The sequence below is a fragment of the Sminthopsis crassicaudata genome, chromosome 2 (genome assembly GCF_048593235.1).
Source record: "Sminthopsis crassicaudata isolate SCR6 chromosome 2, ASM4859323v1, whole genome shotgun sequence".
Classification (NCBI taxonomy): domain Eukaryota; kingdom Metazoa; phylum Chordata; class Mammalia; order Dasyuromorphia; family Dasyuridae; genus Sminthopsis; species Sminthopsis crassicaudata.
The window spans coordinates 350,588,347-350,603,844 of NC_133618.1; the positions used below are offsets into that span (position 1 = coordinate 350,588,347).

Sequence of the window (15,498 nt, forward strand, 5' to 3'; positions counted from 1 at the left end):
CTCACAGCCAGGGATTTCAGACGTTTTCAGCTCTCTTTTCCCCTGGGCAACAGGTCAGACCCTCTTCACACTCAAATTCCCAAGGTTCACAACTGGAAAGAAAGAAATTGGCTGCTCTTAGACTCCCGCGGAGATAAGGAGAATGGCATGATTCAATGGGATAGTCTCCCGCTTCACAATGTATTTTAGGAGATTTCAGATCAATAATTTGAGTAGTGTATGGGGGAGGAGGGGACGGGGGAAGATGTGTAGGGCAGTAAAAATTAAAAATAACACCCCTCTCCTCCGCCCCCCGCCCCCTCCCCTCCGCATGCAATCCTGACAGAGATAACGAGATTTCCACAGGAGAGATTTAAAGAAACCTCCCTACTAAGGTACAGAATAGCCCAGCAGCTTCCTGTTGCTGCTGCTGCTGCTGCTGCTACTGCGGCTATTGCCTCTTCCTGCTGCATACGGGTTTCTCTTCCCTGAGGAGTTTAGGGATTATACCTGATACCGCTAACTGCAACAGATCATTCGAGCAATGAAAACTAACAATACGCCGGGGGGGAGGAGATCCCCTCAAGAATCCAGGTCCCTTTCTTCCTTCTTTTCCCTCCTCCTCCTCCCGGAGAAGCAGCCTAGAGACTGCCACTCCATCTACACCAACCAGCATCTCCAACCACCAGACTCCTCTTTGAATCTAGGCCTTGAGCAGCAGCAGCAAAAGACAAAAATAAACTCTTCCCACCCAAGCCTTAAGACACAACCTGCAGGAGCAATGAGCTTCCAGACTTCCCTCCCTCCTTCTATTACCCTACCTCTTCCATCATCCGTTTAGAAAAAAATCCTGACATGATACTAAAATAAAAATAAAAGCATTTTAACACCCCTTTTTTCTCTTCCTCCCGGCAGGGTGGGTGGGTCTGGCACAGAGCCTCTCCACATTTCCCCTCCCCACAGGCATCTCCAAAAAGACTTTCCGGCGAAACACCCTGGCGGCTTCTGGGCCGCCCGAGCCCGGAATGGTTTCATTAGAAGAATAGGGAGCTTCGGGGAGAATGCGGTTCCGCGCTGCCAGCACACGCCCCCAAACGTTGATAGCAGAGAAAAAAAGTTAGGTTCCTAAGGCTTTTCCGTGCTACCCTCATCTTTTCTCCCTCATCTTCTTAAAGTCTTAAGGATTGGATCTGGAAGTGGGAAGAGAGGTGCCCAGACTCTAGACCAACTCTCAGAGCAATTCGGGCTTCAAGCATCCCCTACCTCACCCACACTGCCTTCCTGGTTATCCAAACTTCACAAGCAGAAGAGGAAGCCCTGGGCTGGGTCGAGGCCCAATGGATCTCGCCGTAGTTCCCCAGAAGTATGTGAGGTGAAGGGGAAGGGTCACTCACCTCGGCCGAGTTCATAGCTGCGGGCTAGCGCCCCCGCATCGCTGGTTCCAGGGCAGGGAGCAGTTCTCAGAGGAGTAGGGAACTCAGAGGCTCGTGGATGTGGGTCATCCCGGAGGCCAGTTCCCCGAAGGCTGGGGGACTGGCGACTGGGGGCGGGGGGCGGTGGTGGTTGCGGCAGTGTCTCGGCTGCCGCCGCTGCAGCCACTGATGCCTCCTCTTGTGTCAGCTCAGTGAGGACTGGGGCCGACCGAGATGGAGTCGAGCTCCACATGCTACTGATTAACATACACCATTACATCATGGCTTTGGCAGCAACAGCCAAAGAGCAACCCCGGGGAAAGAGAAAGGGAGGAGGAGGTGAGGGGGGGGGGAGTTCCAGCTGAAGGAGGGTGTAGTGGAAGAGGAGGATCCCTAAATGTGACTAGGGGAGGAGCTCGATGGAAAAGAGGGGCTCAGGTTGAAGGAACTGAGGAGCAAAGGAAAAGAAGTTTGGAGTAGAGGGGAGAGGAGGTGGAGCTCAGCGAATTTCTCTCTCCGGCCTCCGAAATTCTGCATGAGGGATTACAGAGACCGCAGAGCCAAGGAAAGAGGCTAGAGAGGCAAAGACGGAGAGAAAATGTGTGTATGTGAGTGATGTGTGGGTGATGTGTGGTATGCTGTATGTGGTGCGTGCGTGTATATGTGAGAGAGAAGCAGACAGAGAAACAGAGAAAGAGAATCCGGGGTCTCACTTCTGCCGCCCATTATACATTGCACCACACCGGCAAGATCAGAATTTCATTCTCCAAGGTGTGATTTTTAAAAACGTGTAGCCAAGAGGATGCTTTTTCTTAAACTCTTCAGTCTGAGAAAAGAGAAAAGAGGAAGGAAAGAAAATGGGGGAAAGGAAGAAAAGGGTATATATGAGAAAGACACTTGTGGGAGCAAGAGGAAGCACCTGAGGTTGGGGAGGTGCTGAGTGAGAGCGGAGAGAAAAGTAAACTTGGGGTTGTGTTGTATAGAGAATACATGTTTTCCCTGAGGGCTATAAGCTGTGAAGTTTAATTAGACGTGAAACACTGAATAGGTTATTTTTATACTTATCCAGTATGTGTACTTATTCAACAAAAGTTGAGAGCAAGGACTGATTTTTCTCCAGGTCTTGTTATATAAACAGACAGGGAATTGGGGCTTTTCAAAAGTCCTTTTACACTTCAGGGAGAAACTTTTCTGCAGCAGTTGCAGAGACTTATTCCTGGACATTGCCAGAATGTAGTTTGTATTTTTAGGCCTTCTACTGTCAAGAGTCCCACAGTTGCTTAGTTAACACATGCTAACTGGGGAGTTTGTCCAGGGGTTAAACTTCACCTATTTCTACTGTCCCTCCTCATTAATGAGGTTGGTCGTGGAGGGTTAGTGTTCATGCCTATGGAGAGAAATAGGAAGGATAACACAGAGATAAGGGCATGAAACCATAGCCTATCTTCCCCATCTCTCATTTCACCGGAGATTTGTTTATTTTGTTTTATTTTGTTCTGTTGTGACCTATTGGGGAGAAAGAACACAGGCAAAGTAAGCACTAGACAACTGCCTGAAGTGGATACAGAATGTAGTGGTGCAAAATTTTTGTTTTGCTTGGGTCTTCTCTGCTAAGGATTTTGCACTGAAAGTGTGTGGGGGGCAAGGAGGGAGAAAATGTATAACAGAGAATTGGTTCACAAAGAGAATGTTTACTCACTGTTCATAAATTCAAGTGACCTGGCCCAAATGAACTATTGTCACTGAACTATATACTATTAGTAATATTAGAAAGGTCACAAAAAATGAGAAAGAAGAAAATGTAGGGTTGAACTGCTGATCAGCAGAGCTTGATTTGAGACTCTAGAATTAAAGGATCATTAAAGAGATAGTGAATATCTCCCCAAATAGTGGGTACACAACACAACACAACAAAAACAGAGCTTCTTAAGAGCAGTCAAGTCAGGCAACCTTATTTCCTTTTATGAGGAAGTTAATAGGATAGAGTTTACCTGGACTTCAACAAGACATAACCAGACTTTAATTCCATTAGATGGATTCAGAACAGGTCAACAGTCAGATCCAAAAAAGTCATTGGTGGCTAAATGTCAATGTGGTAGGAAGTCTCCATTGAAGCTTTTCATGGATCTGTACTTAGTTCTCCTCGACTTTTTTTTTAAATCAGTGACTTAAAGAGATAAATGACATGCTCATTAAGTTGATCAATGACACCAAACTATAAAGGGATAGCTATTGATGACAGAATCACAAAAGTTCTTGACAGAACAGCAGTGAGCTGAATCTAAGAATATAAAATTCAGTGAAGATAAACTTAATTAAAAAACAAAAAACAAAAAAACGGTTTCATAAGTACAAGATGGGAACAGTAATTGGGAGAATGCAATTTATCTGAAAAAAAATCTGATGGCCTAAATGGAAAATATTTGATGGCATAAAAGGAAACAAACAATCTTCTTTATTAAGAGACATTTACTTCCAGGAATTAGGAAATGATAGTCCCACTATACTCTTTCTTGGTCAGACATTAAAGTTAAAGGATGTTCATAAGTGTTCATTCAAGAGGAGAATCCAAGAATAATAGAGGGTCTCTCTTAGTGAATTTTGGTCAAAGGAACTGGATATGTTTAATTTGTTTCTTAAAGGAATATATAAGTTTCAATCAAAGGAACTGCAGGTATTTAATTTGGAGAAGAAAAGACTTGGGAAAGATATCATCATTTTGTCAAACAAGTATTGGAAAGTATTAGATTTGTTTTGTTTGTCCCCACAGGGTGGAAACTAAAAGTAACAAGTAGAAGGTGAAAAAAAATTTAATTCAGGCTTGGTGTCATGAAAACTTTTCTAATCATTAGAACCATTCCAAAGTGGAATGGGATATCTTGGTAATGGGTTCCCCTGATTGAAGATATAGGCCTACACTACAGCAGAGAAACCTGATGGCGTGGGGTGGGTAGGTAGGGGAGAAAGAAAGAGTGAGACACAAGAGACAAAAAAACACACAAGAGACAGATTAGAAACTGACCTTGATTCCCAGAACTACATATAGATAGCAGATGGCTCTAATAAGACATGTAGGAGCCAGTAGGGGTTATGGGTTAATGGTGACAGGTGTCTCCTTTTCAGGACAGGTTAGGAGAAGCTAGACTTTATATGGCTTTCCTTTTAAACCGAGTTTAGTAAGAACTACAGTCAGAAATATGAAAATGAAAATGAAGTTATTCATGTTTTGCTCCTCTTAGCAATCAGCTCTCATGGATCATTATTTGTTTCTAGTAGTTGAATTCTAAATTTATGTGCCAGGTCTGTATAGTCTCATCTCACTCTTCTATCTTTTCCCCATTAATCAAGCCTTTTCCCCCTCTGGAATAAGAAATACTTTCTCCCTACTGTTTGTATTTGTAAACCCAAACAACATCAACATGCTGTTTTGCATTTGTGCTGGCCAACAGGATTTTATAGTGGATAAGTTATATAAAGTTAAAGATAACATATAAAGAACATTTAAGTTAAAGTACCTGGCTAACTAGAAGAGGACCATATAACTCTGCTAGGAAGTAGCAAAGAGATACCTTATTGGTATTGGTCACTTCTTACCATCCTGAAACTGCAGATCTCTGGTTTGGTTGCTCCTCTTGTGTCCTGACAATCTAGATCATCTGATAAGTTATCAGTGCTTCTTTCTTTTCTTTTTTTTTTTTTAATAATAAAGGTTTTAATTTTCAAAACACATGCACAGATAATTTGACAACACTGACCCTTGCATAGCCTTGTGTTTCAGATTTTCTCCTCCTTCCTCCCACCCCTCCCCTAGATGGCCAACAATCCAATATATATGTTAAACATGTTAAAATATATGTTATTTATTTATGAACATTTATGAATATTTATGGACATTTATACAATTCTCTTGCTGCACAAGAAAATCAGATCAAAAAAAGAAAGCAAATGAGTAAGAAAACAAAATGCAAGTGAACAACAACAAAAACAGTGAGAATGTTATGTTATGATCCATATTCAGTTTCTACAATCCTCTCTCTGGGTGCAGATGTCTTTCTTCATCACAAGATCATTGGAATCAATCATCTCATTGTTGTAAAGCTCATCAGAACTGATTATCATATAATATTGATGTTGCTATGTACAATAATCTTCTGGTTCTGCTCATTTCACTTAGCATCAGTTCATGCAAGTCTCTCCAGCTTCTCTAAAATCATCTTCCTGATCATTTCTTATAGAGCAATAATATTGTATAACATTTATATATCATAACTTATTAACCCAGTCTCCAACTTATGGGCAACCACTACAGTTTCTTGCCATTATAAAAATGGCTGTCACAAACATTTTTGCACATGTGGGTCCCTTTCCTTCCTTTAATATCTCTTTGGGATATAGGCCCAATAAAACACTCTCAATGCTTATTTCTCAGCATATTGCTCACTTCTCTGCTTAGCTCCTTCTACTATTCCTTTTCAAAAGCAAGCATGGAACAAGCCTGAGAATTAAGGTCAGTCTCTCATCCAATCTCTCTATCCCAAAGGCAGAGTGCAGTAGAAGTCTTCAAGAAGAAGGTGGATGATCATGGGTTATAATGGGGATTCCTTTCGGATTTGGGTTGTACGGAATGACATGTGAGACCCCTTCTAACCCTGTAATTCTAAAGTCATCTACAATAGATGAATAGCCTATCTGTAACAGTATTAGTACAAAAAATAAAGAAATGAAAAATGAATCCTTTTTTTTGGTTTGTTTTTGTTTGGTATTTTAGTGCAGGTAAAAGGAGGTGAAATGGAAGGGTCTTCTGAGAGGAACTAATCCTATCTTAACCCTACATTTAAGACATTCAAAATTATTTATCTTATTAGTAATGAAAAATTGGGATTTTCATTCAATAAACCAAAGTTCATGTATATAACTAGCTAGTCAAAAGTTTACTTAATATAGTCACTTTAGCACCAAAATTCTAAACTCTATGGAAACTCTATGAGAAAAATCATTGATCTCTCTTCCCACTTCTTCTAGAAGCTTCTTAGTTTATCAAAGGGGAAAAAACTAAAATAATCATTCTTTTTTTCTATCTAACCTAGTGAAATTCTTTTTTTCTAAGATATTTCTCCTCAAGTACATGTTCTACCTTCAAGGAATTAGAACTTAAAATATTATTTTCTAACCTGGAGTATTTCCCAGTTTTATTGCTTGTAAAAGACTTCAAGGCTTGAGACTGGTATTTATGATTACCAAAGGAATCAACATATCTATGTGATAATTCAGATAACAATATTTTACACTTGTGTGTTAGTTTTTAATTTTGTGAATTTCTTTCACATTTATTTAATAATGCCTCCCCTAATCAGAAACTCTATAAATGCAGCAATAAATTGGCAGTGATTTGGGAGATTACAGGATGGCAAAGAAGCAGTCAAAGGTTTCCTTGTTCATTTTAAGATGTCAGAAGTTTCCAAAAGAAAAAAAAATGTAAATAATAGAAATAGCTATCTCCTGAAACTTACTTGGAAACCCTCTCACCCCAAAACATAATTAAGAAAGCAATTGTTCTAAGTTCTAACATTGTAATTATAAAACAATAGGTCTAAGTTCTAAATAATAGTTAGAAAAAGTCACCATCTACTGGACAAAATTAGTAATCACAATGATTTTTAACCAAATGATTTTGAAAATTTAGAAGGGGTGTTAATTTTCATCATTCTGAGATTGGTTAATTATTTTCTAGATTGACCATAACTTTTGTTTTCCATTTCAGTTCTCAATTAATAGAAGTATAATGTATAGATCAAGAAAAAAATGAAATATTCTCTGACTTCATGAAGCTCACATTCTATTGGAAATGAGAGGTGAGAGGAATTATATTATCTATATGTATATACATGCACATATATACATATATATACATATATGTATATATATATATATAAAAAGCAACTACAACAAAATAATTGAAGGGGAAGTACAAATTATTGGGGGGGTAGAGGATAAAAGAAAGCAAAAAATAAGAGATGATGGTACTTCATCTAAACCTTAATAGAAAATAAGGATTTCAAGAGACAACGATAAGGAATTTGTTAATTAGAGGCATAGGGATTTGCCCAGATTGCAAAAAAAAGAGCTTATAGTATTTAAATATTTGAAATATTTTTTGCTTCTAGGAATAGATATTAAATTAGAAGAGGCTATAGTAAAGGCTATTTGATAAACATTTCTTCTGCCATTTTAATTTTTAATATATTTATGAGGCCTTGGAACAACATTAGGCTCAGTCTACAGAGAATACTGCACTCCTCCTTCTCCTATACTCAGCAACATTTCATTTGGCCCAACTGGGTTCAGTACTAGGCAACCTGGCTCAAGTAAGAGAGATTTCTTTTTTCTTATATTCAATGAGTCCAGATTATGCTAATTATAGTATATGAGATTATATAGTGAACTAGTCTCAGATTCCCCCAAAGAGGAAGAGTAACAAAGGTACTCAATGAATAAGGCACTTTACTTCTTTATATGCATAGAATAAATAAGAACAAAAATTATAACAAACTTTATTTATAGAATGATAAAAACAAAATTCAGAACTTATATAAGGTTCAATTGCCTTTAAGGCAGATTTCTAATACTCATTGCTAATATAAAATAAATTTTACAGGACTAATAATTAGGCACCTCACATTTCACCTCAACAATGTACTATCCATCCGAACAGTTAATTTTGGGTCAATCTTCATTTCAATGGTCCCCCTTTGCTATGCAGAAGGTTCCTTTAGTGCTAGTATATTTATATTCATAAAAAACCTCTTGTGGTATTGTTGCTGCTGCCACTGCACTCTTTGACATCTAGACTTTCTCAAGGAAGGTAGCTGACTGTCAAAGACCTGTCAGGGACCTTGAGCAGTATACTGACGAGGTATATATATCCTTGAACCCAGGTACTGGCTACCATGTGGACAAATGCCAAATGGAATAGAGAAAAAAAAACCCTTTCCTTTCTTGCCCATCACTAAAGTTCATCTTGCCAACTGGAAAGTTACAGTCAAAAAGGCCCAAGTTGGAAGCCATTTTTTCTTTTAATAGAAACAGCACCTTACCCACCTGCAGCTGTACTGGAATGACAGGAGATTCAAGGCACCATTCAAAGTTCTTCACATCTAAAACATCAAGTCTTTAGCAATAGGTCACCATATGGGCAGAAGCAGATTCAAATGGTCTGTTGGAAGTAGGCAGAGAATATCCATGCATGTTCAGTATAAACCACATTATATTTACTTAATGTGATTTTGGAAAATTATCAAAACCACAGAATTGCAGAATGTTAGTTGGAAGAATACCAGAGGCCATCTAGTTCAACCTATATCTGTCAGGAATCCCTTCCACAACAAAGAGTTTTTGACTGAAGATGTCAGGTGAGAGAGAACATTCTACTTCCTGACGTTGCCCATTCCACTTTGGGACATCTCTAATCATTAGAAAGTTTTTCTCACATCAAGTCCAAATTAGCAACTTGCTGTTATCATTTCTTGGGACAAGTAGAAAAAGTCTAATCTCTCTTCTGTATGAGAGGCCTCCATATATTTAAAAACAGGTATTATATAGTCTGGCAGCTAGGTGGTACAGTGAATAGAAGATTAGACCTGGACTCAAAAAGATCTGAGTTCAAATCTAACCTCATTTACTTGTTGTGTGACACTGGACATGTCATCTAATTCTGTTTGCTTCTGTTTTCTTATCTGTAAAATAAGCTAGAGAAGGAACCGGCACACCACTCTAGTATCTTTACCAATAAAAACCCAAATGGGGTCATAAAGAGTTGGATATAACTGAAAATGACTGAAAAACCACAAAACATCACATTGTCCCTGAATCTTTTCTTTTTCAGGAAAAACACTGTCAACCAATCTTCAGCCAATCTTCATATCATGTGATTTTGAGATCATTCAACATTCTGATTGCTCTTCTCTGGGTAATTTCCAATTTAGCAATGTTTTCTAAAATGTGTCAACTAGAACTGAACTATATATTCCAGATCTGATCAAGGTCAGAATGCAATGAAACTTTCTAATCCTGTACTTCTTGAATATAGCCTAGAATTCTATTATCCATTTTGGCTTCCATTAACACAGTATTGACTCATATAAAGCCTGGAGTCCACGACAACTCCCAGATCTTTTTCAGATAAATTCTTTAGACATACTTTCCTGTCTTTGTGGAGCTTATTTTTTTAAACCTATGTGTAAGACTATATTTATCCCAATTAAATTTCATCTTACTAGATATTGTCCATTATTCTAATATTATCATATCCTTTTTGGAATCTGAATAACATAAATACTCAAGGTTCAGAGATTTGTGTTTACCTGAATCATAGTAGAAGGGAGAACAAGGACAATATTTATTCCAGACTTAGTGTGAACCCCCAATTGGCTTTGCTACCTCTTCCTCAAAATACCAAAACTCAAGATATATTCCAGGTTTAGCTGCCCTAGTAGCTGGAATTACACCATGCTCATTTGCAATTTTGACAGTCATGCTTTTATCCAAATCATTTTGGATAAAAGGTATTGAAGTGGGAAAGCACCCCAGATGGGACCGTGAGAAATATAATCTTGAATCTTTGCAATTAGAAGTTTATTATTAGTTCTTCACTCCCTACTGCAAATAGTATTCTTACACCCCCAGATGTGATGTCCTGAGACCTGAGTCCTTGACTTGATAAGCTTAAAGAAATACTCCTTGCAGTTGTGAAAGAATCCAGCCATTCTGGAGAGCAATTTGGAACTATGCCCAAAAAGTTGTCAAACTGTGCATACCCTTTGACCCAGCATTGCTGTTATTGGGATTATATCCCAAAGAAATACTAAAGAGCAGAAAGGGACCTGTATGTGCCAAAATGTTTGTGGCAGCTCTTTTTGTTGTAGCTAGAAACTGGAAGTTGAATGGATGTCCATCAATTGGAGAATGGTTGGGTAAATTGTTATTATTGCTCTGTAAGAAATGACCAGCAGGAGGAATACAGAGAGGCTTGGAGAGACTTAAATCAACTGTTGCTGAGTGAAATGAACAGAACCAGAAGATCACTATACACTTCAACAACAATACTGTATGAGGATGTATTCTGATGGAAGTGGAAATCTTCAACATAAAGAAGATCCAACTCACTTGTTGATCAATGATGGACAGAAATAACTATACCCAGAGAAGGAACACTGGGAGGCGAATGTAAATTGTTAGCACTACTGTCTATCTACCCAGGTTACTTATACCTTCGGAAGCTAATAATTAATGTGCAACAAGAAAATGGTATTTACACACATATATTGTATCTAGGTTATATTGTAACACATGTAAAATGTATGGGATTACCTGCCATCGGGGGGAGGGAGTGGAGGGAGGGAGGGGATAATTTGGAAAAATGAATAAAAAAAAAAAAAAAAAAAGAAATACTCCTTGCTGCTGCCTGAGAATGGCCCCCTTAGAGTGATAACTTTTTTTTTCCTCCTGTTTAGAATAGAAATTCTTTTATTATGACAAATGTATCAAGAAACATTTTGATGTCTCTCTCTTCTTCCTATAAATATGTGGCCCTGAGACCACTAATTTGTTTACCCTGTGTTCTGGTGGGATGCAGTTGCTAGCTAGCAATAAACGCTCTCAAATTTTCATTATTTTGCCTGCCCTGTTTTTCTCTTGCCTGGGTATTTCATTTGGAGGCTCCCCAGTGAGATAGCCTTTGGCTCTGTTTCAATAGCCAGTCCCTTTCCCTGGAGAGCAAGGGGGGGTTACCATCTTTTGAGGGTGGCCAGCGAGAGACGTTCCTTGGCCTCAGACTTCGGCCATCCACCCTTGCATACCAGGAAAGAAGACATAAATTTGACTCAATTGGCTTTGAGCGTTGTGGGAACCGGTTTGTTTCTGGGTGAGTACTCAAGGATTGTAGGTCATTAAGCTGGACACAGCATTGAGTAAAGCCTACCAGCCTCCCCAGGACGCTGGCGGAATGCCCTGCTGGTTTGGTTGTCTGTTGTGTTCCGGAATTGTTTGTCTACTGTTTCTTTGTGTTTAAGTGTACTTGTGTCTATCTGGTTCTGAGTGCCTTTTGGCACTATCTGGTTCTCTGGGCATTCTCTGTAAAGACAGAGACGTGCACCAAAGTGAGGCTCGGAAGCCTAAAAAGCTCTGCTTGGATTCTGGGAGGGAAGACTCTCTAGCTGTAACAACTTCCCTCAAAGCTATTCTATGGTTTTTGAATAGCCCCTAGTCTGTATATGTTAAATGTTTGTTTAATGTTGTAATTGTGCCCCTATGTCTGTGTGATTTTTGTACTGTGTCTGTGACTTGTCTGTCTGTTGTGTTGATTTAAAGAGCGCTGTTAAGTTTTAAGAACACTGGTTAAGAAATTTAGCAATTATGTTTGGTTGCAACTATGTTTGGCATAAAAGAAAAAATTTATTTTGTGATTTTAAACTGTTTAACCTGTTGTACTAATTTGTAAGTAAAAGAACAGAAAACTTGACTATTTTAAATTGGTGGGGAAGTTTTCCCTGAAAAGCAGGTTTTCAAAGTCTGCTAGAGAGGAGTAATAGCAATAAAACCTTATCGGCTTAATGCCACCTGGGAAAAAAGAAGTTTGTGCTAGTGACCTTGAAAGACTCAGGCAGAAAGAAGAAAAACTTAAAAAAAAAGAAAAAAAACTATTTGGGTTGCTTCTGAAACGTGGGGTAAATTAACATTATGGGTTATGTTTGCTGGACATGTGGGTTTTGTAGAGTTATTTACTGTATTGTGAATCTTAAAACTTCTGAAGGGAAAAGGAAAGGAGAATTATGGTGATTTATGGAAGACTGATTTATAGGAACAGCTGTAGTTTTGAAAGGTTTTAGGAGTAAGGAAAGAGAAGAGTTAAGTAGGAAGAGAAAAAGGAAGCGCTTTAATGGAAGGATTTCTATGTGGGGAAGCTTGAGTGGGAACAGGAGAGAATCTTTGTGCAGATTTAACTCACTTTTCTTTCCCTCTCCCCCCCACTAAGTGTGTCCCAGCCTTTTTTTTTTTTTTTTTTTTTTAAATCAAGTTGCATCCGGCTGACAGGAGAAACTGTGATTTTAAAGAGATAGCCTACATTTGTTGTTTTTTTTTTGTTTTTTTTGGATACATAATGATTTCCTTGGAATATAGTCATAAATGTGATAATTTGGTAAAGTTATTTTTAAAAGTTTTAATTGATGTTTTAAAGGATCTGAGATTCTTTTATGTGGTATTAGGGTATTCTGTATAGGATATTCTGTATAAGTTTTAATTGATTGCATTGATTGTATGCCTATCATTTAAAGGATTTCTAAAAATAATAGTTTTTTGTCCTTTTGAAAATGTTTCTGTTATAGGCAATATGTAATTTGGAATTTTTCTATGTATTAGGTATTTTAAAGCAAAATGATTTGTGTAATGTTCAATTCATAACATTGCCTATTTAGATATGAATGATGAGTTGCGAATTTACTGGGACAAATTTCTTACTGTTATCATTATAAGGTCATGGTAAATACCTGTTTGGGATCTATCTGAACTTTGTTCATTGGAATTTGTTGTTGGAGGTAAAATTTGTTGGGCTTGTAATTAATATTTGTAGGGAGTTTTTAAGCTCCACCCTCTGATGGTTAGTGGGAAATTACCTGGATTATAACTGGGTTAAGGCTACTTTATCCTGTGTCCTGTATGTGCTGAAGGATCAGTTTTTATATTATGTATAGTCATATTTCTGCATTTTTTTCTCCTCCTGTGCCTAATAGGAGCCAATGGCCAGTAGAATTTGTTAATGCAATTCAATTATGTCATACCTTGCTGTTTCCAATCTGGTTATATGTAATCATTATATCTTGAATGCTTAGGCAAATGAGTGTTTAGTCTGGTCATCTACACATTCCTGTCCAAGGATATTCAGGTTTTTAAGGTTTCTAAATGATGAGAGGATGGTCTGTGAAACCTAACTGCTGTTTTTATTGGAACTACAGCTACAGCTATTTGGCTGTCCTGTGAGACAAGCATGCTTCTTTCCATGGGCAGCTGCTGGCCGGTCTATTTTGGCCTCCCCACATCTTGCAGCAGTCCTTGTGTACTAGACTTTTTATCTCAGATAATCTTTGCCCCTAATCAGCTTGAAGAATTTTTTTTGGAGGAGATACTTCGCTCCCTGCCCCTAATAGACTGATGTGGGGAATTGGAAAATGTTTGATGAATGACTGTTAAACCCTAAATGGGTCATTTATTACTGTGTGTTGAGATTGGGATGGAAAGTGTTAAAATTGTGTAAATCCTGCTGTTATGTTTGAATGATTTTTAGGAAACCCTACTGTGATGTGTATAGGGATTCACTCTTGGGATTTATATGTGGGATGGTTATTTAACAATTTATTTTATTTTATTTTGGATGATTCCATTTGCCTGAAAGAAAAGGGAGGGAAGAAGAGATAGGAAATTGAGGAAAGAGGAAGAATGGGACCCCCTAGTTTCCTCTTCACTTTGCCCTAGATACTTCTGCCCACCCCCCTATCTCACTAGTTCAGATTGAATTAGAAGTTCTTTAAGCAGTCCTTTTTCATTTGTACCCCTTGCTTAAACCTACTGGAATGTGACTGCTGGTTATGCTTTAAGATTTGAAACCCCTTATTTTGTTGGAGTTGCTCTGGCAGACTCAGTATTTGGCATTTTTTTTTTTTTTTTAACAACCAGAAATCAGACACCTTGGGACTTGGCAGTCTTCAGTCCTGTAACTCCAGATTCTTAACAAGTACCTCAGCCTTCTCAAAGCACATTTCAGGCCTCTAAAGTCTGGAGTTTGCCTGCCTTAATGGTATAGTTGTGCATACTCTCATACCTCTGCTCAGAAATCTGTATCCTAGGTGGGGACAGGTGGAGCTACTCCAAGCCTCACCCTTCTCCCCTGGAGTGGGCTGCCCCTCTGAATGGGACAACTATCTTGAGCACTGCTGCTCTATAAGCAGAGGCTGAGTAAAATGCACAAATGATTGCAGACCACCTAACACAGTGAACTGTCCATCTCAAACTGGATTCTCTGGCTGAGATGGTGCTCCATCTGTCATGCTGCAACAGGGAGCCTTTGGGGTTGTCAGGGAGAGACTTACCCTTGCCATATAAGTCCTTGCATTTTTCTATTTCTATTTTGATTTATTGCTTCAAATAAGATTGGTCAACATTATGGTTCTGGGACTTTCCAGGTATCTAGGGGAAGATAATTCAATGATTTGAACTGTTGTGCCACAGTTCCCTGAATGGCCCTACCTCTCTTTCCCTGAATTGTTCTGCCTCAGTTCCCCTGTTTGCAAACCCCCCTCCTGTTAATTAGGACTGATATAACTTAGGGCTAGTTACTTGTACATGTGCCAACTCCAGATAAGGGGAGTTCAACGAAGCCTATGGGCAACCGACCCTCCTACGGGCCTCAAGATCTTCCTGGCCCCTCTGATGGCCAGGAATGGCAGCGCCCTACAGAAGGAAGTATAAATCTTCCAAAAGCCTTGTGCTATTCTTTGTTTCAAAACTGCACTCTCTAACTCACTTAGGGACCCTTATGATGATCTGCTTTGCCGTTTCTTTTTTTCTCACCTGGAATGGAATCCCTCACTGAGATTGCTGTCCACTAATGCCTGACCTGTGTCACAGCAGACCCCGCCTATCCCCCCCACAGTGCCTGCCCTGCGCCCCTGAGGGCTCAAACCCGGGGAACACTGGGAAATTGATTTCACAGACATGGAAGTTTGGGTTCAAGGACATCATTTTCTTTTAGTTGATACCCTTCTGGGATGGCCTGAAGCCTTTCCTGTGAAGTCTGAATCTGCTTTGGTCATGGCCAAGAAACTTGTGACTGAGATTATTCCCCAGTTCAGACTCCCTTTCGTCCTCTAGTATGACAATGGCCCGGCTTTTGTTTCTGATGTTGTGTAGTCCCTGGCACAGGCCCTCAGTTTCAGGGGTACCTGCACTGTGCCTGGACCACAGAGTTCGGGTCAGGTAGAAGCCATGAACAGGACCCTTAAAGAGTACATTTCTAAGCCCTGGTTGGGAACTGGTGAGACCTGGGTAGGAGCCATTT

The 15,498-nt window shown here is 39.2% G+C and overlaps 1 protein-coding gene across 15 annotated transcripts in view; it reads right to left on the reverse strand.

The window, feature by feature from the left end:
* Window positions 1-1,686, reverse strand: part of SAMD4A (sterile alpha motif domain containing 4A) — a 353,526-nt gene extending 351,840 nt beyond the window's left edge. For 3 of the 15 annotated variants that reach the window (XR_012486553.1, XR_012486552.1, XM_074290768.1), the window contains exon 1: window positions 1,374-1,669. Coding sequence is in view for 11 of the 15 variants with exons in the window: in XM_074290768.1 (XP_074146869.1) it covers window positions 1,374-1,659 (286 nt within the window). In the remaining 4 variants the exon portion in view is untranslated. Of the gene's footprint in view, window positions 1-1,373 lie in introns of all 15 variants that reach the window. The other 12 variants (XM_074290766.1, XM_074290765.1, XM_074290764.1 and 9 more) reach the window with 8 other exon arrangements.
* Window positions 1,687-15,498: the final 13,812 nt, after the last annotated feature.